General features: G+C 39.4%; 1 protein-coding gene across 6 annotated transcripts in view; it reads left to right on the forward strand.

Moving 5' to 3' along the window:
* The window catches only part of NELL1 (neural EGFL like 1), a 273189-nt gene that overhangs the window by 47514 nt on the left and 202134 nt on the right, over window positions 1-23541 (forward strand). For all 6 annotated transcript variants that reach the window (XM_085063246.1, XM_085063242.1, XM_085063245.1 and 3 more), the window contains exons 5-10: window positions 6649-6745; window positions 12474-12546; window positions 12794-12876; window positions 16090-16224; window positions 17067-17169; window positions 20545-20618. In XM_085063246.1, coding sequence (XP_084919372.1) covers window positions 6649-6745; window positions 12474-12546; window positions 12794-12876; window positions 16090-16224; window positions 17067-17169; window positions 20545-20618 — 565 coding nt within the window. The remainder of the gene's footprint in view (window positions 1-6648; window positions 6746-12473; window positions 12547-12793; window positions 12877-16089; window positions 16225-17066; window positions 17170-20544; window positions 20619-23541) is intronic.

Consider the following 23541-nt stretch of genomic DNA (forward strand, 5'->3'; position numbering starts at 1 on the left):
TTTAACAGGTAAAGCAAAGCAAAATAAGGAATTAATTCACATCTCCCGTCAGCTGGCGGGTGTTTAGCTGTTTTCCTGGAAAAAGAGCTTTGTCTCACGTATGGTTACTTGGGAGGACAAATGCTATAACTCCACATGTCCCCATCTTCTTTCTCCTCCCAGCTTGTGTTGCTCAGTGTGATGTGATATGGCATGGGATAACCATTTGGGTATTAAACCAGCTGTCTTGACACTGAAAACCCTCCTCTGGATCCATCACATGTAGGACACAGTTGACCTCATAGTTTGGCATTTTTTTTTTTCTCTACCACTGTTGACAATCCTAAGCAAATGGCCAAATGTCTATTTCTGCTTAGAGTCTGACTCAACCTGTTTTCTGGGATTTTTGCACTTTCAAAAGTGCTGTTTTTGTTACATAAAGATGGGTAAACACTGCAGCCTTACAGACAGGCTGTTAGAGCTTAGACACTCCTCAGACTGTTGTTGTCAGGAACCATTCGTATCTGTCTTGTCATTTGCAAGTCAAGTTCATCATACTGACCTTGTTAGTAAAGGTGTTGGAATCTACCTCAGGCTCTCCAGAGGAAAGTTGCCATACAGGGAGCTCTCAGATGGATGAATTTCTGCTCTTCCTTGGCCACTGCTGTGTCATACAGTGGGTCCAGGCCTCTACTTTGAGCCAATATAATAATGTGCTCTTCTAGCTGTCTTCCCTTGCATTTGTGTAGTTTCCTCTTGTTTGTTAAGGTTACTTCAAATTTTTCTTGAATGAGATTTTTTTTTTTTAAAAATAGAATTTTATTTAGATGAATTTTTATTTTTAAATTTAGATTTTTATTTGGAATAATGTCAGTGAAAAATAGAATACAGTAACTTTATCTCCGTGATTGTACAGGAAAATCAATGAATTCATTTGGGTGACAGAGCTTGAAGAGAAAGAAAACTGAGCATGCACTCTTTAGTCTTTTACCTAACATGTGCTATTACTGGATGCCTATTTTTTTTCTCTGCTGAAGCTGAACAATAACTTGATTAAATAGTTGGCAGTTACTATTGTATATTCAAAATTTAATAAGAAAAGGCTTCCCTCATACCCCAAGATTTTAATCTAAATTGCTTTCCTCTGTTAAGTGATTGTGAACTCTTATGCTATGGCAGAGGAGATAGCACCAAAAAAAAAAATAAATTCAAAATTTCCCTCAGGAAGTTTATTTTTCTGAAGCAAGACACTGGAAACTGAATTAATAATTCAGTTAAAGCTGCTCCAGAACTGAATGCATGTCAAATAATGCATCCTATCTGTAAACACTATCAAGAAAATCCAATCACAGTGGTATTGACACATTTTCCTTGGGAGGCATATAGAAAACGGGTTGAAAGAGAAATATGTAAAGATACCCTAGTACTTATTTTTAAAATAAATTCTTAATCTCTTTGGAAGAACAGATAAAGACAAATACCAATATTGTGTCTTAAAGCTAGGAACTGATATAATCAATCAGTTTCTCCATGCAGGTGGGTTCAGAAAACATGTGGGACAAACTTTTTGAAGCAGCTGATTATTTTTTTACAATGGGCTGTGTTAGGAGGCCTCATTTTCTATTTCAAAGGTATACTATGTTTTTGCAGGCTCAGCTGGAGATGATAGCAAGGCTCAAAGGTGGTCAACACCTCTGCAAATTAGATTAGGAGAAAGACTGATGCAAATCGGGGAAATTCTTTCTCTCCTCTGGCTTTCTTTACAGAAGTTGAGAGTGCTGTTTCAAAGACTGCCCTGAACAGAACTTTTCTTTACCCTTCAGGGTATTTAAAGGATCTGAAGATCCAGATGGATGTATACAGGGTAATGAATGGTTGCCAGAGAGTGTGATTTTTTGAGCATCAGGCTTTGAATTACAAAAATCTGTTTAGATGATTCACCCTGATGTCAGGAGGGGGCTCCTGTGCAGCTGTTGCAGGGGCCTTTAGAGAGTGATTCATTTACTGTAAGATGAATCACACCCTAGAAACACTTCTGTCTCTTCATTAGATAACTGAGTCTAGCAAACCAGCTCCACCGTAGGTACAAACTTCGGAGACATTTAAAATTGCGTGCGATGAATTCACCACCTGTTCTCTCTGCATGGAAACTGGGAGCTTCCCTCTGAGGAGGGACCCCAAACAAAGGAACCCCTGGGCTTTTATACACTCACAGTCTAAATCTGCTTCAAGCCTGATTACTGCAGTTCAGGGCTGTGTGTGTTCACAGATTTCCCAGAATATTCTGAGTTGGAAGGGACTAACAAGGACCGTTGAGTCCAGCTTTGAAGTGAATGGCCCATGCAAGGATCAAACCCTCAGCTTCAGTGGTATTTAGAGCACCATGCTCCAATCTCAGGGTCTTCATATCCAGCCTTCCAATGTTAAGAAGGCACGTTCCTGTTTTATTTAGTAACCTACCCATATTTTAGACATGGAAGAATTTGAAAATGTCTTTATTTGGTGTGCTGCTTTGTAGTGACTGTTGAGTTGCAGTCTATTTTATGGTTCAGAATTTTCGGCAATGGCACCTCCTGATCAGTCCGTGTTGGTTGATGTATCCTGATGTGAGCAGACATAAAGTTTATTTTCATGTTCTGATAAATATTTCAGCCATTTCGAAAATGCCTCTGGCATGGCAAATAGTGCATGTATGAAGTAGAGCTGCATATCCACAAAAGTGGAAATACTCTTCAATTGTTAACTTTTGCTTATAAAAGTTGTGTGGAAGAAATCATCTTCACTGCAAGAGACAATTCCATGTTGCATTTTTTTCCAGAGGGAGTGTGACCCAGGGTGTGAGGCAATTCAGCCTCAGTTGTTCCTAGTCTAAAGGCTTAGATCTTGGGCAAAGACTCCCCATCTTTGTGATCTTGGTTAATCAGTCTGTCTGTGTTTCACTCTGTGCATGTGTAAAATGAGGATATTGCCCTTTTTCACCTTTATATATTAGATATGTACCATTACACCATTGTGTATTTACGCGTTATAAGGATGCCAAAAATAATTTCTACTGAGTACATGGAAGGGAACTGTCTCCTTATCCAGCAAAGCTTGATTTCTAGAGAAGTTCCTCCTCTATGCAGAGCAAGATGTGTGTGTGTGTATTAGGATACAAATATTTTAGATATGCCTCCTTTCAGGAATCCACTGATTATTTTATAGATTTTCTATTTTATGCATATTGTCTTCATTATGGCAGAGACGCCTGTTTGGAATGCGTCCTTGAGAGAGGTGTTTCTGATGATTGCACAAGAATACTTAATAAATCAGAGCATGTAGAGAGAGTAGGGATATAGTAACAAAACACAAGAATATAATGGGTATTTGTTGATTAACAGGTGTATTTCTTACTACATTTAGCTAAATGGGTCAGTGGTTAGTGAATGTATTCTGAACCTGAACATTTCAAGACTGTAGGATTGGTTCATTCTTCTATTACCCTGGTTTTATGGTTTAGTTTCTTTGAAATATGTTGGCATAAAGTAGGTGAAAATCAAGCTTTCTTTTGGAGAGTGAATGCAGCAATCATAAATCTGAAAGCGTGGAGTGTGTAGCAGAGCTTCCATTAACCTGGAGACCTGGGTCTCCTCATGTTGGAGGGGCTATTCAGTCTGCAGCAGTTTTAGTGACCACAGCTCCCCTGAGTCCTCTTTCTGAGCATTCCTTTTCTTGTGAAGTGTATTGTGCATTTCTCTGTGTTGGTATCAAAGCCAAATGTGTTGGAAATTGCTCTCCAAGGAGCTCTAGACCAGCACTTCATAAGCTGAAGTGTATAATTTAGCTATTCATATGCCAAATACAGAGTATTGGTCACAGGGGTATAAAGCCACAGAAGGTGACACACCTCAGCCCAGAAAGTCAAGCAAAGGAAAGTGAGTGATGTGGAAGCTTAATGTGGGGATATTTGTTTGTTTTGTTTTTTTGTTAGGTTTATTTATTTATTTTTTTAACTGATATGCTTTTTGACCTTTTAATTTCCCAAGATTATAGAGGGGCTTACAGGAGTAGCACAAAGTTTTGTCTATACTTGCCAGGGCTTTCTTTTTGCTGATGTTTAACAGCATACAATAATAAAGTAAATTTACATCCTTTGCAAATCAAATGGTGTCAGCCTAAACATCTTTTGTCATAAGAAGATAATTAAGGACTGATCTACATCTCGTGCCCTCTCTTGAATCCTCAGCCTGATACTTCATGGGCAGATCTAAGGAGGGGAAAAACCAGCCTCATAGACATATGTGGAATAAGGCACAAACTAACTTTAATTAACCCCTTAATTTAAGATAAATGCTTGCTTCAGGAATGTTATGTGAATTAGAGCAGAACGATAGAGGAATATGGGGAATCTTGAGCTTTTGTGACTTAAGGATGGCACTCTCTGAAGAGGCTCTGGAAAGAAGGTCACTACAGCCCTTTCCACATAGGCTGAAGGAGTATTAAATCATCAGAAAAGTCAAGATAAGCCACCTTAGCCTGTCTCTGATTTGCCTTCCGAACTTGCTATTGTTGAACTGTCATATAACCATGTCAGGTTTTGATTTTTTTTTTTTTTTCAATATGCAATAGCAGACAGATATTGTAGAGTTCCTTCATCAACTTTAACTAGGCCAGCTTAATAAAAATCAAATATTCTTCAATAAGTAGTGTTGTTGAACCTGGTCAGCACTGGGATTTTATCTATTAGCAGAGATGGAGCTCTTTATTGAATATCGACTCATCATTCAGGAGATGAGAAATTTTCCAGTGTGAACATTAGTAACCAAAGTCATGAATAAAGCTGTGCTACATATACAAAGGTAAATTCCTGATATGATAGAGCAATTCAGTGCACATTCTCTCCAGGAGCTCATGCTCAAGGACCATGTCAGTTCTTTGTTCCTTGTTCAGCATTTTGCAGTTTTGCATTTGGCTAGTTCAATTTTGCATGAGGTATGACTGAAGGCCTCTACTTACACTTTAAAATATTGATAGAGATAGTGCATGCAAAATTCCTGTAATTCTCAAAACCTGGTTTGAAGGAATATCATCTTGTTTTGCTGTTTGAACAGGTAAAACAGCTCAGCATGGTAATTTTATAGACAGACCTAATTAATTAGTAGTGAGAGAAATTTCCTAGAGCTTTGAATGTATCATGCTTATGAAATGTGATGAGTTAGGGCTGATGATAATTATAATAAACTTTAGCAATGAAATTATGAGTATTAGGGGAAGTCTTCTGACTCCTGTACTCACATTCTTAAGCTGTAATTTTCATACAACTATTTTGTTCTTAGGTTTGAGATTCTTCTTGTTGTTTCTTTAAAAAAATATTAGTGTTAACCTTTAGTTTTGTGTATTGCTTCCATTTCATCTTGACAAATGGTTTACTCCTTTTTTTGCTAAGCAGAAGTGGATGGAATATATGACTTTTTGTACTTTGCCATGACTTTATAGATCTTTCCAGAAGTTCTTTAATACTGGGATGTTATTCTAGGCCTCTGCAAATACATGAATTTTCCAATAATGGGATATGGTGGGTTTGACCTTAGCTGGACACCAGGTGTCCATCAAAGCTGCTCTGTCACTCCCTTCCTCAGCTGGACACGGGAGACAAAAATATAATGAAAGGCTTGTGGATAGAGATAAGGGCAGGGAGAGATCACTCACCAGTTACAGTCCTGGGCAAAACAGACTTGACTTGGAGAAGTTAATTATCAATTAAATCAGAGTGGGGTAATGAGAAGCAAACCCAAACACCTTCAACCCACCCCTCTCTTCTTCCTGTGCTTGTCCAGAAACACCTGGAGTGTAATTGGGAAGATAAGTGGGATGAGTTGGGTTGAGTGACTTCTGTTTTTCACGTTTGTTTGGAAGCCATAGCTTTAAAGAAAGAAGAAAAATAATTTAACCACAGATGATTTCACCTCTTTAAGCTAAGCATCTTGGTAGGCTCAGAGTCTTTTCTCTTGGCTGTCACACTGGTATAATTACACAGCAATACACACTCCCTGTGAACTGGACAGTAGTGGAAAAAGATTTCCTCATCTCCTCCGTAATCCTTATTAAGCATGTTGTTTTGTTAAGAAGCAGTAAATTCATGGCTTCCTCTGATGTGACATGGCAATATGAGAACTGAGGGTCAGTAACTCTGGCCTTGAATTTTTCATGTTTTGGAATGGTGATACCATTGTAGCAGCCTGTGTTCCTGGAGAAGTTGTTACGGAAACCTCGTTTCAGCTTTTCTAAAAATAAACAAGCAAAACCCCAAGCAAAACCTTTTTAGAACTCCACATAGTTTGTTAATTTAAAAGTTCTGCATTACAGCAATATTTCATGAATTAATTTTAGGAGTTTGGTGTGTGGATTACTGCAGTCATGTGCAAGTTCATGCAGTGCATAAAGGCTGCTTATGGACCTCGTATTACTTGTCACTGTTAGATAGCAGAAATGTATATAATTTTTTTTTCATGTTAAAGTTGTAATATGCTTTTTTCACCACAATCAATGATAAATATTGTGTTTAATGAAATTTTCTTTTTGGTTTTATTTTTGATCCTGTTTTTCATCTTTTATTTGTACCTGATTTTGACAAGGAAGTTCTCAGAGGAAAAAGAAAATTCAAGTAATGGCAATGTATTCCCTCTGCAGGATTTATGAACGTGTCATTGATCCCCCAGAAACGAATTTGACACCTGAAAGCAATTTATGGCTTGGACAGAGAAACAGGAAACATGGTTTCTTTAAGGTAAGCAGATATGAAATAGCACATGAAGAAGGAAAGTAATAAATAGTCAACAAGATACTTCCAATTAGTTGTCTTACACTCATGAACTACAATAAGCATGAAATTTGGTAGGAACTGCAGTCAGTTTGTAAACAGCTTGTTTACAAGGTAAAAGTTTCTGGTATTTATTCCAGTTTTGGGTAACAAGCCCCAGTACAAGTGTTTATCTGTGAAGGGAGCCTGTAGTGCAGCAATAGGCCAATCTGCCTATCCTCAGTCTGGGCATGGATTTGTTGCCAAGGTGATTTACCACCCACTCGCTTTCCCTGTCAAGCTGTCACTTCCTAGGACAATTTTTCAAGTTGCCTCTTTTTTGAGGACATCTCCTCAAAGTCCCCAGATTTCAGCAAGCTAGGACAATTATTTTGTGCTAAACTTGCTTCAGCGTAGTAGCTAACAATTTTAATTGTGGAACAGAGGTAAAAGCCAACTTTTAACTCAAATGATAGTCTGAGGGTTGCTCTGAACCTAGAGTGCATTTCATCCTCCAGCAGCTGAGCTGTCACTGGCAAGTGAAATTGATAGTATTATTTTATTCTACAGCTGTTGGTTTTTTATCTCAGCTGCTTCCCACTATTCCACAGATGGTAAACATATGTTTATAGCTACATAGGAAAAGGAAGGAGTTATATTGGAGTCCCTCGTCTTAAATTCTTATTTTATGCAGGCAGTCAGAGCCTCAGAACTCTGGGATATTATATGTTTGTAAATTAATATTTCTACGTGTTAACACTTTGGAAACAGCAGGGTAGCTAATGATATGCTAATGAACTGACAATTTTTATTGATCATAATGAACGCCGACAAGTGCCTTACTTTGCTTTATGCATGCTTGAATATTTTACTAACTTTCTTCAGGGCAGAAATATAATTGGTTGTGGTTTTTTAAATCCTGCTTGAGAGTTTCAGAAGTCTTACTTTTTTTACGTTACTCATTGCAAAAGCTTGGGATTTTGCCAGTTTGTAAAGAGTACACATCTCTTTCCATGTATTTACATGCTCAGCAGGATCTCCCTTTCTTTTTCAGAGCAATTTGTTTCACTGTTTTAGCATATAAAAAAATAGATATATTTTCCTTAATGTAAACAGAGATCTGCAGGGAAATAGGAGCATTAAAAAAGAATTAGCATATGTGTGTTGGAGCCATGAAAATGTGTGTATGGAAAAGCACTGAATACTGTTCTGAGTATCGTCTTTGCCATTCCTGAAGTTTCCTTATTTTAACTCCCTCAATTCCATTCCACCACATCAGGAAGGGGGATAGAGAGACAGGATTTTGGGATTTGGGAGAGTCTCAGAGGGGATACTGAACTGGGGAGTGCCATTCATAAACCACAACAGCCTCAATTGGTGGCCAGCGTTTGTCATGAAAGATGGAAATAACAAAAGGTCTGCCCAGAGGGGGTTGGAAACGAGTTTGATTTAAGCACCTGTTGTGTTATGGATGGAGCACTGGCCATGCTGCTTGGTCTGTTCATGTGGGTGTGGTACCTAACCCTGGATGGATCCCTCCTGCATGTCCTCCTCCTGATGGTATTTTTCAGTGTAGGGAGAGGGATCAGCATGGCTTTGTTGCTGTACTGTGTGATATCTCCTCACGACTTGATAGCATCAGGGGCAATGAGGGTCGTTTGGGATGTTCATCCAGTGCTGCTGAATTCATGAGGGTTCATTCCATGCTGTTCTCCTACACTTACCTCAGGCACTACCTTTAGGAGTCCGTTAATAATCATAACCAGTCTTTGGGGAGAACAGAGGAAGATGATTTTCCACAGCCTTTCACCCCCTTTTCTTCCTTCAGGCCTGTTACAGCAGCTTCTGAGAATTTTGAGTTCTCTTTGGATGTTAAGGAAAGCATGTTCTTGTTGCCATGTCTGCTATGTCTCCTCAGTACAGCCTACAGTACCATTTTTAGAGTCAGGACAGGGATTTATAGGAAGGCCATTAAGAGATCTGCCCTGAGGGGAAATAGTCATAAGCATCATGGAATGTGGGAGGAAATGGGCTGGTATTTAGAGAAATTCTCTGCTCCAGTGGTTTGGGACTTCACCCCTGAACAACTACAGGACTATCATACAGTGACAGAATATTTTTTAAGGAGAATGCAGTGGTAGCTCCGGAGAGGAGCAACTCAAGCAAAGGCAAACACATCCATGGGATTGTTTTTCCTCAAGAACCTGGGTGCACTTGGTGGATATGCAGAGGGGAGGGGCAGACACCACATGTACCTCAAGGGGATTTGACTTTTCGATGAGACAGTGTGAAATGTTGAATTGTGTTTACAACATTGGTTGCTGAATGACACTGCCACTGTATGCCATAACTGCCATGGACAGTGAATATGGAGTGCCCCAGATACACCGATTGTGAGCTCCTGATGCAGCAGCCAGCGAGCAGCACAGCAGCCCTGCTGCCCTGGGAGACATCTAGGGCTGATAGAACCAGAGTCATGGGCTAAAAGAACTCCACAGCCATCTCGGAGGGACAGCCATTGACTATGGAAAAGATAGCTGTGATTGTGTACATTTATATCTGTCTAGTTGGAAGGTGTAGCATCTGGGTGTGACATAGATGGTGTAGAATGAAGGGTGGATGAATGAAGGCTATGGTGGTTTAGGAATGGTACTCCCCAGTTCAGTACCTGCCCAGAGACTCTCCCAAATCACACCTTGTTCTCTCTCTCACTTGCCGTTTCCTTTCCCCTCCCGCACTGCAGTGGGATGGAGTTCAGAATTAGAGGCAAAAAAGGTGAAGATCACAGAGGTAGATAAGAAAAACTTAGCGGAAAGAACAATGAGATAAGAAAATGAACAGTAACAGCAACAATATTATTAACAAACGGTATAGGAAAAGAAATTATTTCCGCAGATAAACATTCCTGATAATAGACGATAGCAGATGGCTCCCTCCTCCACATTTTCTTGACCATAAGGAACTCTTCCTCCATGGAAGAGTCCCTTCCCCCCACCTCCTGCAATGGTGTGAGGTTGTGTAGAATAATCATGGCCTAGCCATGTTCCCTCCTGGCTACTGCAGAAATTAACCCTGTGCTGGACAGAGCCACACAAACTCAGGGCTTGTTTCAGGGCTAGAGAATACCATGATCATCAGCTTAGGAAGCTTAAGCAAATGCAACTGAAAGGAGAAAGAGTGATGCCAGACATCTGCGGAACTCTATCTAGGATGGATCAGATTGCTGCCAGGATCAGAATTACCTGCAATGTTTGTTTTATTGCTGAGGAGAACCCTTCCCCCTAAGGGTCCCTCCAAAGAGCTACTGCAGAAATGAGCTTATTAATACATTGGTGACCAGGTGATTTATGTTGAAAGACAGTAGTTTTCATAACTGCTAGAGCAGGCTCTATTGATCCTGCTTGTGTCTGGGGATTATCTGTTAGGTGCTTGAGAAGCATATTGGTATTTTTATTACAGTGTCACATATATATAATATATGTATAGTTATATGGCTCTGTAGTAATTTTGGACTCGGAGTTGCATGGAGTAAGGTGAAACTAAACATGGAGTTGAGGGCAACTGTGCAGGTGCCTGGCATGCCTGCCCTGTGTGGAGCAGCACAGTGCTGATGGAGTGGAGCTCTAGTAGTGTTGGCATGGCTTTGCCAAGGCACAGGAGGTTCATGGATGTCTGCTGGTGCCACCATGCAGAGTCTTGCCCAGCCCTGGCCAGTGCAACGTGCACAGCTGTGTGGCTCACATTATCTCTGTGGGGGAAACGGGCTTTAAAGAGGATGAAAGGCTGTGGAGGAAATGAAAAGGCAGGAATGGAGAGCTCATGGAATAGATGAGCCTTTTCACACAATGTGGGAGGACTGTTCTATTTAGTAGATGTCTGAAAAGTGCAATAAACTGGGCTTTTTGTATTGTGTTCTCATGGGATAGGCTTGATATTTAGTGCTGCAGACCTGAATTTCATCCTGTAGCTGGTAATCTGCCTGCAGCAGATGAAGGCTCTTCAAGCTAGCAAGTGCTGATGCTGAGCTGAGGCTTTGATTGTCGTTAGCCAGATGTCTTTATTGATAACTTAAAGGTGATGTCTGCTTGGAAAGGGAAAAACTGGAAAGATTTTGACCACTGACATCTCACTGTTAAGGCCAAATCCAGGCTCTTGGCAGCCTAGACTTAATGCTGAACCAGGAATAATCTGAGTTTTTTCACATTCTTTACAATAATTATGGCTGTAATAAGTGTTTGCCTGTAATGAAGTCTTTCTATTAAAAAAATACATCAGCAAAATTTTCTGCCTTTGGAAAGTTTACTTCTATATTTGATCATATAATTCTGTTTCAGATGGTTCAGTGTGTTAGTGAACTGAAGTTCATATTCATATGTTTTTCCACGGTAATCAGCTTTCATGTAGCCAGAAATTAAGACACATAAAATAGTTGTGTTTCCTGTCAGGCTGTGTCTAAATGCAAATCCTTCCAAAAGACAACTGAGCGGTGTGACTGTGATGCAACAAACATATTTGAAGATGCACCTTAAAAAAAAAAAAAGCCAAAGAAAAAATCACTTCTCTCTGGATGGTGTCTCATTAACTAGGCGATATGGTCTGGTGGAACTTGGTAATCTTATTTTCTCTTGCTTGAGCTTTTCACTGCAGAGGCTTAAGTGTTGAAATATATTTTTGTATGCCTCATCTTCTAATTTCTCACTGATGACTGCTGTCAGAAAGTATGTAAAATGGCTTTCAGGATGTTCCATTTCCAGTGACAGTATTACTTCTCATTACTTATGGTTTCATTATTCTCATAGATGAAAAGGTTAATAAATGTATATACTTCTGCAGGAAAGACAGGGTGATCTGATTATCTCTATTAATATTTTCAGTTAATATTTGATCATGAGACAGTAAGCAGGAAACAGTGCTTGCTGATTACATTCTGCTCTTTTAACATGTAAATGTTAAATGTTACTTGCCTTGTCAGGCTTTCAGGACTATCTGAGGCCTCTATTTATGGGTGGAGTTTAAGTGCCTGTGAGCAAGTGATGATGTCCTTGGTCTGCATAATTCACTCTATTGCAATTTAACTGAAAATTAAAGCACAGTCTGGCAAATCAGTGATTTAATTAGATAATAACTGCTGCCATGATAAATTTCTTTTTAAATTAAAGAAATCTTTCTGTGTCTGTGAGGAGATAGAGCTGTGTCACAACATCTGATTAACAATCAGGGCAAGTATCAGTACTAGAGGTCCCTTGATTTCCCTTGCTGCTCTCCCTTAGTGGCCATCACATTATTAAAACTCTTTCTTACGTCTGGCACTATGAACTTGTCTTTGCAGTGTTTGATTTCACACTCTTCTTTGGCTAAGAAACCAAAGAGTTTTACTGTGTTTTCTTTTTGTCTTTTGGAAAAGTGTGTCATCGGCTTGAGCAATGGTTGTTATTTCCCTGGTTTTTTCCACCAGTCTTACCCCATTTAAAGACCTTTAAGCAGCTTATATTGGGTGATTACTAAAGACAAAGCAGCATTATCACTGTAATATCCCAACACACAGAAAGATAGGAGGAGTTGTTGTATTTTGTTCATCTTCAGTTATTTTCCTCACAAGTAGAATGAGCTAGTAATTTTTTCTGTATCCACTGAAGAAATGACTTCTGCAACAGCCTGTACAGATTTAAGTGAATGTTTGTAATCTGTATTACCAGTTTTCTCTTCTTCTACAAAGGGTGTTATTCAAGATGTGAAAATCATCTTTATACCTAATGGATATATAACACAGTGTCCTAATCTGAATCGCAGTAAGTAGCAATCTCTTTATTCTCTGTGTTTTAGAGTTTTCATACAGATTGTTTCATTGCTTTAAAAATAATACTTTCAGGCTTGTTATTTTTGCATGTGCTGAGGCACTTTCCCAGAAGGCAAAAATTCGATATAAACAGATTGCATTTTATGTTCAGATAAATCTAGTATGATAGATTGTTGGTTATTTACAGGTTATTGTGTCTTTCCTTCTCTTCTGTTTCTTTTTAATCTTCCTCCATTGAGCATGCCCAACCTGCAGTGATTTCTTAAGTCTGGTGCAAGGAATCATGGATTTGCAAGAACTCCTGGCAAAAATGACTGCAAAAGTAGGTACCTAAGCTTTTTTGTTAGTTGTCCATTTCCTTCTGTACTAAGACAAAGATGAAAGTATCTATTCCGTGTGCCATTCCTTATACCATGAAAATTATTCTGTATTTTCACAGTAGAGCAATTTTTTCTCTCCCTGTCTGTAGTAGTCTAGTGGATATAGCTCCATGGTTGTTCCTTAAGCTTAATGTTTCTGTTGTCTGCTTTATTATTTGTAAGGTAGTGACAAAATACCCAGAGTCTGATTTCCCTTTTCATGCCGAGGGATAAATGCAGAAACAATAGAATGAAATCCCTCACCAATTTCCTCACCAGATGATGCTGTCAGAGGGGGGATGTTTGCTGGTGGGAAGTCTTGTGAAGTCTTCAGGAGTGATGTAGTCTCCTTCTGGGAACTGAAATGAAGCCCCAAAATGGAAATGCCTGTGAACCTGCTGACTGGGCTGATCTTGGTATCACCTTTGATCAATGGTTTTTCTCAGTGTAAAACTTAATTCAGCTCCAGGTCCTGTGGTGTGTGCTTGGGTTTGTTTTTGCTTTCTTTCTTCTTTTTCCCCCCTGCTTTGGATCGTGAATAGGATGAATAAGAATCTGTAGTGTTGATAATTTTTTTGTTTGTCTGGGATTTTTGAGATTTTCTTTAGGCTCTGCTTCTATAATACACAGGCAACCTCATTGTTAGCCAAGGCCCTTCAGGGGTGAAGTTTTGGGACAGAAAACTGTTTTGGGAGGTGACTGAACCTCTGATCTGTGTTAAAGGCGAATCTGAACACTTTTTGAGGTTAATGCTGGTGAACCATCTGTTTTGTGGTAGAGGGCAGTTAATTGTCTCTTTTGAAACAGCACTTACGGGTTAATTATTCAGTTGTAAGCACGAATTCAGCCAACCTGTAGCTGCCCTTACTCTCAGTGTAGTTACTGAACAGGAATTTCCAAAGTAGGATTTACATAGCACTGCTGTTTGTGTAAAAAAAAAAAAAAAAAATTACACTTTTTAACTGCATTGCCTTCAAATGCTCTTTCCCTTCCCAACAGGAGAGGGGAAACTGGTTTTTGGAGAGTATGTGCATTATCCTGACAATCCTCTTACTCAGCTGACATGCTTTGGACAGGCTGGATGTGAATGCAAAATGTGAGGCTTTTAGTTCAGTTTTCTGCTTGTACTGTGAAAGGGAGGCAATTATTTTGAGCCCTGCTGGTGGTATGAGCAAGTTCCAATTATGCAGTGCACTGAGTAACTTGCTTTCTCTGATGTTAATTATATTTTTGCTTGCTAGTACTTTATGAGGGGAAGCAAATAACACAGTATTTGTACTGCAAAGACTCTGTGCTTTCATAAAGTGGTGCTGGTGTAATCCTTCATTGCAAATTCCTTCTCTGTTGTTATAGCAGTCCACGGACTGTTTTGTTGCAGTTGTTTCCTGTTGTCCAGGAAAAATGCGTGCAGCAGGAAAGGAAATTAACTTGGTAGACAAATGCAAGTTAAAAATGGAGGGTCTGGAGGGAAGCATTCAGGTTTGTAGCTGCCTTTTAAGTCCTAGCCACAATAGCCACGAGTGGTACTCATGTAGATAAAAGTACATTTTGTGTTGATGCTGCATGTCAAGGCTCTGAAGGCTGTGCCTGCAGGGATCCTGTTTGGCAGGGCAGGTGGGAAGGGAATGGCTTGTAAATGTACAGGAGCAAGGATCCATAGCTCCTGATCCTGCACCGGGAGATGCAGAGCATGAACAGGATATTTTGAAAATGTGGTTTGATGTCTTGTTGTTGCTTTTAGGCTCCTCTATAGCCAGGATTTTAGCGTCTCCCTCAGTCTGTTTGGTTACAGCTGGATTACAGCATTGAATGGACCAGCAAGTGTTGTTTGCAAGGAATGTGTATGTGCAGTTCTTAGAAATGGAAATTATGGAGACTCAGAGCTGGGCTTGCCTGGGAAGAAAACATTCAGCTACTGGTTTCAGGCTCTGATAATCTGAGTAGCAGTGCATGTTGTGCAGAATGAAGGCAGGAAAGGGGAGTTCTCTCCTGCTTGGGCTGTAGCTCAGGGTCTCGTGAGTCTGGTGGGCTCAGTTTGGGACAAGGGGTCCAGCTGAGCATTATCTATGGCAGATCACAAAGTGCTACAAACAGGGGCATTTGATTGTGGCTTGCAGCAGCTAACCACCCTTGTATCCTCTTCCTAACCATGTTTTGTGAAGACAAGGCTTTTAAAGACTAATGAATGCTAGCTTTTCAAACCTATTTTATGTTTGTCATAGTTTGAATTAATTCTGAATCTTTGCAGTATCTACATTCAATTGATTTAATCTCGTGCCCTTAAATAGGGATGCACTGTGTATCACTGTATTAGAATCTGGCTAAAATGTTGATTTGTTGCAGGAGAAAAATATTGTGTTATGCTGGAGCATTCCCCACTGCTGTCCGAGAGTGCTGTTAGTTCCTCTTTAAATATAATGGGCAAAGTAATTAATGCAGCTTTAGCAATCTACTGAAATCAGTATGGGCATCTCCTGCACTTCTTTGAGTGAAATATAATTTCTTTTGGTAAATTGTGAGCCTCCACTAGGGTGTGCTTTGTATTCAGATGTGTTTGTTACGTGAAGACTTCAGCACAAAATTTTCTACTGAGTCTTTCCTTGGTTGAGGTTAGAAAGGTTGAAGCTTGACTTTGATTAAAATCAAGACAAATCAAGCACTTGAGTTTGTTCATGGAGTAGGCAGTCTGGTTTATTTGCATCATGGGTTTATACAGCCAGGAGTACTTTTATGAATCCCAACATTTTCCATTTCAAGTTTGACAGTTTTTAAAATATGGGTATTTTGTTATTTATTTTGCCAGAAAAACTAATTTTTTTAACAGTAGCCTGTCATCTTTCAGTTATTTGTATGGGCAGGGAAAGAATGCACATATTTTCTTCTAAATATTAAGCGTGTATTTCTCTTCTAACAGCAAGGAGTGCTCAGAGCTAGCCACCAGCCCAGGGTTTACTCCGGAAGCATGGCTTCTCCATTGATCATAGTGTGGGATGACCATGTGCTAACTCCATCAAAATCTGAGGAAAAGGTTTAGTTTGTACCTGCTGATGTCTTGGTTCAGTATTTTGAAGGTTGTAGTCCAAGCTGGTTTGGCTAAAAATAAGTGTACTGGTTTTCGCTTTTTTAAATCATGTGTTTGAATTGCAGAAATCTCATCCAGTTACTTTCATTTATAGTTAAATTATGCAGAAACAAGACTGAGTCAATTGGAAGACTGTCATTGTGAGAAGACTTGTCAAGTTAATGGATTGATCTACAGAGACAAAGACTCATGGGTTGAAGATGATCACTGCAGGAATTGCACATGCAAAGTAAGAATTTTTGAAGAGTTTCAAGGATAGGATCTAATGAAAATTTGAAAATGGCCTTTGAATACATAATGTTCACTCTGAGAATTATTATGTTTTTAGTATGCATGTAGTGGCAGCATGGACAATAGAGAGGGAAATGGAAAAATAAATAAAATTTTGACATGGCTGATTTGTAAGCTTTATACATAAAATCTGCTTTCCCTTGACAGTGCTTTCTTATTTGTTGTAATTATAGCTGTGAGGACTTCGTGGTTTTGGGGTGAATGGGTGGCATTGTCTGTTTGGTTTGGAATTGTTTTCACTGCACTTGCTTTTTCAAAAAGGAGGCATTATCTTAATAGTATTCATAGATGCTTAGTTGCATCTTGCATGGCAACAACTTGGAGATTCTGCTTTCAGCATATATCAGGCTGAAAAAAATACAAGGGACAGAAAGAGAATTAGTATGTAAAACTTGTATCTTTGAAATTATTTGATAAATATCTGAAGAGAGCCTTTGTTTGTTCAGGAAAATAGAAGCCTGATTGTTAAAAATCCCAAAGATGATTGGAACAGCCTACAGAAAGTAGGGTTTATGTTCTTGACTTACGTTTTCCACTTAATGCATTTTGCTCAGGGAGTTGGGGGTAAAACCAGCAATGTCTATGAAAATGGGGCAGTTCACTTTCAGCAGCACTTTGATTTCATTTTGCAGTTGGGTGGCATTAAATTTGTTACTGAAGGATGGGTTTGCAGTTCAGAGTGCTATTTTCATTTACTTAAATAATTTTTAGTGTTTTGGATAAAACTCCCGCTAATTGCAGCAGCAGCAGCTGAATTTTGTCTTCTATCCCTTTGCTTAGAGCGGAGTGGTGGAATGCCGGAGGATGTCCTGTCCCCCTCTGGAATGCCCTCCTGATGCCCTCCCAGTGCACGTGGAGAGCCAGTGCTGCAAAGTGTGCAAGGGTGAGTACATCACACACACCTCTCCCTTTTGCCTTCTATTTCAGCGGAGTTAAACTTGTCCTGGCAGCAGGCACGTTTTGTAATGATTTTCAGAGGTCCTGGTAGTTCAGAGAACATGAGTCGTAGTGGCAAGCATGACTTGAGAAGAAAATAAATAAGTGCTGAGAAATGAACAAGCATTGCAAATTTCTGTGGCACTATTTTAACCTATTTTTGGTGTGAAATTATTCTTCCTGTTGGGAAGACTGGGAAGACTGACTTGGCTCCAGTTTTTGTCTCCTGTTGATGTTGAGGAGCATCAAGCCTATGGTCTGAAGTTTCTTTTGTGATGAGTAATTAACCAAGCTGTTACTTTTCAGTCTTTTATTTCAAGTTAAAAGGCTGTTATTTAAAATAAACATGACAGAAAGTCAGACCCTGCTTTAGTATCACTGTGTGGAGCTGTAGTTTGCTGTAATTAATTTCAAAATAAATTAATGAGAAGAGAGAAAAGCTAAGTAAGTTTTGTCATCAGCGTTACTGTCAGCTTTCAGTTCCTTCTTCTGGAAATGAAAGCTGTTAAGTAACGTTCATGGAAGGAATATTCAATATTTGTTACTTTAATAGTGGTACAAGGAACAAAGACAATTTATGTATGAAAATTTTAGCTGTATACTAATGCCAGTCATACCTTAAGAAGCACAAATTCTCTTTCCCCTGATCTGTTGTGGAAGATGAATAAACTTCATGCATGAGCTTTTCAATAATTTATTAAGAGAGGGATGTTGAATTATTTTAGGATTTATTGGGAGAATAATAACACTTTTTTAGCATTCTGTCATCCTTCTGCAGTCATTGAATTCATTAGTTCTGTGCACAAATATCCTTTAGCTGTGATCTTGCACTTGCTCCTGTTTCTTATGTAATCTCATTTCTCTCGGCTGTATGTCAGCATGAATATTCTGCATACTAAAAGATGTTCATGAGCAGAGTACTTGGGTACTAAAGTGGCTGTGCTGACCTGTATTTTTTTGTCTCGCAATATTTTTACTTGTAAGACTGAAAGTCTTGGAAGTTCTTTCATGAAACTGGGTGTATGCACAAGAGTCAAAACCCGACATAAAGAAATTGTAAAGCACAAAATCACAGATTCAATGTACACCCTCATGAGCAAACTATTTCTGTTATTTGTAATGGGAAGAGGAACAATCAAACCTGCCTTTTGTCAGTGACTGGCACAAACTTGACTCGTTATTCTGACAAGAACTCAGCATGTCAGTCAATGGGAAGAGACGGACGGAAGTTGATTGAAATTGATTGTAAGTGCCAGCTTCTTGACAAAATGATGTGCTAGGGCCACGGTTAGTCACCTCTAGGTAGAGAGTGGTAATTGCAGAGGTTTTCCAAAGAGCTGCACTGCAGGTGCTATTTTCTCTGTGCTCTTTCTATTTAGCTCTGATAGAATCATCAGTTGTAATTTGCTGTCTCTAGGGATTATTGAATGGCTGGGCTATTGAACACTTTCCCATCTTAGCTAAGGGTTAATGAACAAAGTAGCTCTAATGTCTGATATGTTAAGGGGTTCAGGCAGTTCAGTTTTGATCCCTGCCGTCTTGTGTTAGCCTTTCAAATAATATTTGACAAAAGACTATAATTTTGTTTTAAATATAATTTTTCTAAGTTGTACATTAACTTGCTTTCTGGTTTGTCTATTCTTTTGTTAAATGCAGTCACATTAGGTGAAGAGACAGAAAGTAAAAGGAAATTTCTCTAGTTCATATTCTCCTAAAAATAGTTACTGGGATTCCTAATTTAAATGGAGCTTCCTGATCTGAAGTTTTCTTCAGAAGTGAGATCACAACAAGTCAGGCATTAAAAACTAGGGCAGCTTTTGAAAAACAAAGAAAACTAGGATACCAAAAGGAAGAAGCCTGTTTTTAAATGCTTTGGTGAGGATGAAAACTGCATTATCCTGAAAATCATAAATCAATCTTTTTTTTTTTTTTAAGAAATGAGCATTTTCACAAAAAGTCATTAGAAGCAAATTTATGTCTGAAGGGTTATGAAGATTGATCTAGCAGTCTCTTCTGCTTAAAGTTTGGGAATCAATCTGGCTATGACAGTTGCTGCTGTAGAGCTGCTGGTATCACCTTTAAGGGGAACACACTTGCAGCTGTGAATGCTTCCTTTAGCTGGGCACTCAGGGGGGAAATTGAGGTAAAACACTCCTAGGCAGTGTGTGTCTTTTGAGAACAGACTGCTCTGAACACTTGCACTGTGTGAGTGGCTTGACTCTGCAAACTTTTAAAGCTCTGCTCAATTGCAGCACAGGATTCACACCTTTTAGCTTTCCTTTCAGGGCCACAGGACAGATTGTTACTGGCCAAGTACAGCAAGAGCTGGAATGACACAGCAAAAAGTTATTTTATCAGTGTTTAGCATTGAACTGGTTAGCAATGCAGGGTGCTTTTGTAGGGGACGCTTGATTTGTGAGAGATCATAACAACCCAGCTGTTCTCTTGAATGGATGGGTTTACAGTCCTTCTCTGGAATTGGAATTTAGACATGGAGTTGCATGGGGACTGTGATAATTCTGGTCATAACTGACCAAGCTGTCTGCCATTGTGGCCCTGCTGGAGGTTGCCTTCTTCATGTGGCAGTAGTTGAGTTTGCCTTGAAGTGAATGAGGAATGAACACCTGTTCTAGTCTGTTGGTTCATTTGTGGAGCCACTTACCTTTGCCCAAAGGGTCAAAACTTCAGGCAAGAATTTTGTAGTAGGAGCTCCCAGTTTCCTGGGAAATCTGCGTATTTCACGTGTGCTTGAAGAATATTTTTCTGGAATAGTTTATTGCAATTTGTTGATTCAGTACAGTCATTCGCTGCATCTAAGCTGTTGTTGCAGTCCTCCAGCAAGCTGAAGAGTTCACCTTTGTGCCCACAAAAAAGGTGAAGGCTTAATTGAAATCTGTGCTTATATTATTCTTGTGATGAACTGTACGCTAATAAATGTCTCCAGTTCTTGAAGTGAGTCATGAGCACCTCTAGTAACACGAATACTGTAGCTGCTCTACACAGTGTCAATAATGAAAATATTTTCTATTGAATGATATGAAGTTTAGTCCAGGAGATGTTGTTTATCCTCCTGCTACCTCTCTTTAGTTTGGGTAAAGATGCTACTTTCTCTTAAAAGGAATGTGTTGTTTGCTGCTTTGTTTGTGATTATATGTGATACTGACTTCTGATGAAAGCAAAATGCTTCATCTTTCTAAAGCATTCATATTTTTTCACTGCTTGTGAACACTGGTTTTACTTTTGTGTTATACCTTGCATTTATTTACTATTTAAATACTGATTTAATTCATTTTTTTATCTCCCTCCTTCTCTCGAATTACAGCAAAATGTATCTATGGAGGAAAGGTGCTAGCAGAAGGTCAGCGAGTATTAACCAAGAGCTGCAGGGAATGTCGAGTAAGTTTCAGTTGTATAAACTTTTCCTGATTTTAAATGTATCTGTGGTGTTCAGAAGTGACAGTGAAAAGTTAGTGCATTTCTTTAGGCTTCCTTCATGCAAATGTGACATCTGTTGTCTTGGAAAGGTGACCTTGAAGTCAGTGAAAGCCACAAATACGAAAACAAGGCAGGAATATGACCGTTTCAGGATAAGCAAAAATGGGCAAAATTATTTAGAAAGGTGTTTTATCTCCATATTCACGAGCCTTAGAAGAAAAAATAACAGTATCCTTAGCAAATTACTTATTTCAGCCAAATTGCTAAAATTTGGAGCACCCTTCTTGTTCTATTGCTTCAGTTACTCTATATTTCCCCTAGTATCATTTAAACTGTATATAGCTCTTCTAATAATGGAGGTAAATTACTGAGCATTGGACTGGACTGAGGTCTTTCTTGACAAATTCATGATATTTGGACCACAACAGTCAGTATTTAAGGGCACAGGTGAGGGAAGGCTGTGCTAGATCCATTCAGGGAGTGCATTGGAAAAGATTTCAGTGATCTGGTTATTGTTGTGCTTGCAGCGGCATGTATAGAGTGGCAATTTTGTGTTCACTAATGGAAATGGACAATTACTGGTTGCAGATGTTGTGAAAACAGCTTGTTATGCAGAATTACTTTGCTATTGTTACTCTTGAGCTGTATGGGGTGCTCAGCACTGAGTATACAAATACGTGGGCAAGGTCGTTGCCTTGGAAGGCAGACTAAGATGCTTGTTATTTATAATATGGCATAGAATGTGTATTTGAGAGGGGAAGTACCTGTATAAAACAAGAACAGGAGGATTTTCACATTAAAGTGAGGCCAGAGAGAGTGATCTGAATTATGCCTGTGGAACTTCTATGTGCTATAAATAAAAGTGTTATATTCATCATTGGGAACATGATAATACATTAATGACGATTAAAAGCAAATACCAACCGTCATATAGCTGTCATTAGGAATGACTAAAATAATGAAAACAGCTTTAGTATTTTGCTTATTGTTAAAGGAAAATTATATGGCAGCATTAATTACAGTATGATTGCAGTTGGTTTTTGCATCTTGCTGGACAGTAAAGATAAATATTCAAAATGGCATCTCTGAATGTGACACCATAAAAAATGTTTGATCCATGCCTTCAAATGAACCCCAACAAACGGAAGGTTTTTCCACAACTGTGCTTCAAGAAGATATTAAACCTCACTGGCTTGGGGAGGGTTTTTAAGAGTGTGCTTGCATCTGTTTCTGTGGGGGGGTGTCTCTCTTCATTCAGTATGCCTTTAGCATGACCTCCTCAGTCTGTAAGGATAGCACCTAGTGCTTCACTAAATGAGGAATGCTCCCTAAATGAAGGATGAATGGTGAGGAGTCAAACCATGGCTGTGTCAATGCTTTCTGTCCTGTGTGGACAAGGTAGTGTATGAATAAAGAAAGGGCTTTTTCACAGGGGAGGACCATACGAAATTTAATATGGTTTTATTTTCTGGACTTGAAAAACAGACATCAGGTTTCAAGAGCTGCTGATCCATGAAGGAACACAGTGGAGGGTACACATCAACTGTCAGTGTAATAGTGTTGATAAAGATGACTTAAAAATCCTTGTGTCTGTAGGGGAGGATATACTTGTAGGTAGGGTAATGTCAAAATGATTAGGCTGAAATTTCACATTTCAATTTTTATTTGGAGATAGATTCTTTATTCTTTGCATAGGTACTGATCCAAGCTTAAGAGGCTTTTAACTTTTATGTTTCCATCTGACAAAAATACCACTCCTGATGGATCCAGCTAGATCAACGATTTTCTTTATCAGGCTGAGACCTTTTTTCAATTTTTGGAACCTAATCCAGACTAAAAATATTTATGATGCACATCCTCTTAACCATAAGCACAGATGTTATTCATGAACAGCCATTCCCAGCTGGAATCCTGCCCACAAACACTCTCTAGATAAATCTACAATGACAAAATAAGTGCACAGGTATTTCTAAGAATCACAGAATAGTTTGGGCTGGAAGGGACCTCGGGAGGTCATCTTGTCCAACTCCCCTGCTTGAGCAGGATTGTGTGGAGCCAGTTGGCCATCAGCATGTCCAGATGGCTGTTGAATATCTCCAAGGATGGAGACTCCTCAGCTTCCCTGGGCAGCCTCACAGTGCCCAAGTGTTTCCTGGTGTTCAGATGAACCCTCCTGGGTTTCAGTTTGTGCCCATGGCTCTGCTGCTGTCCTGGGCACTGCTGAGAAGAGCCTGGCTCCATCCTCTCTGCACCTTCCCTTTGGGTATTTATGTGCATCTGTAGGATCCCTTCTGAGCCTTCTCCCCTTCAGGCTGCAGTCCCAGCTCTCTCAGCCTTTCCCCCTGTGAGAGATGCTCCAGTCTATTATTCATCTTCATGGCCCATGGCTGGTCTCTCTCCAGCTGTTCCATCTCTCTCTTGTGCTGGGGAGGCCAGAAAATGCAAGTGTGTATGAGCTTTTGATAACTTCACTATTCTACATTCGGTTAGTGTTTGGTTTTTTGTTTGTTGGTTTGTTTAGGCTTTTTTGGGTTTCAGCAGCATGGTGATGTGGGGCATCGAAAGTCAATGGAAAGATTTTTCTAACTTTGGTCGGAGTGGGAATTTACAGTTGATCAGCTGCCTGTGAATGACATGATGCCCGTTCATAAACAGACGACATGCTTGACAGCAAAGGGTACCAAAATAAATTCCTCTTCATTAATGCTGGGAGCAGGCAGTCACAGCGTGCCATACAAGTGCTAGAAAGATGGACAGGGCCCACAGCTTTCAGGAAACCCGACTAAAATGTTTTTTGTAAAGATAAGGAATGATGTGGTTCTTAGAGTGACAACTGAGGCTGCTATTTGAAAGTTTGTCCTGGGGGATTGATCGATAGCTTGTT

This window comes from Lichenostomus cassidix, chromosome 5, assembly GCF_008360975.1.
Source record: "Lichenostomus cassidix isolate B80296 chromosome 5, HeHo_3.0, whole genome shotgun sequence".
Taxonomy (NCBI): domain Eukaryota; kingdom Metazoa; phylum Chordata; class Aves; order Passeriformes; family Meliphagidae; genus Lichenostomus; species Lichenostomus cassidix.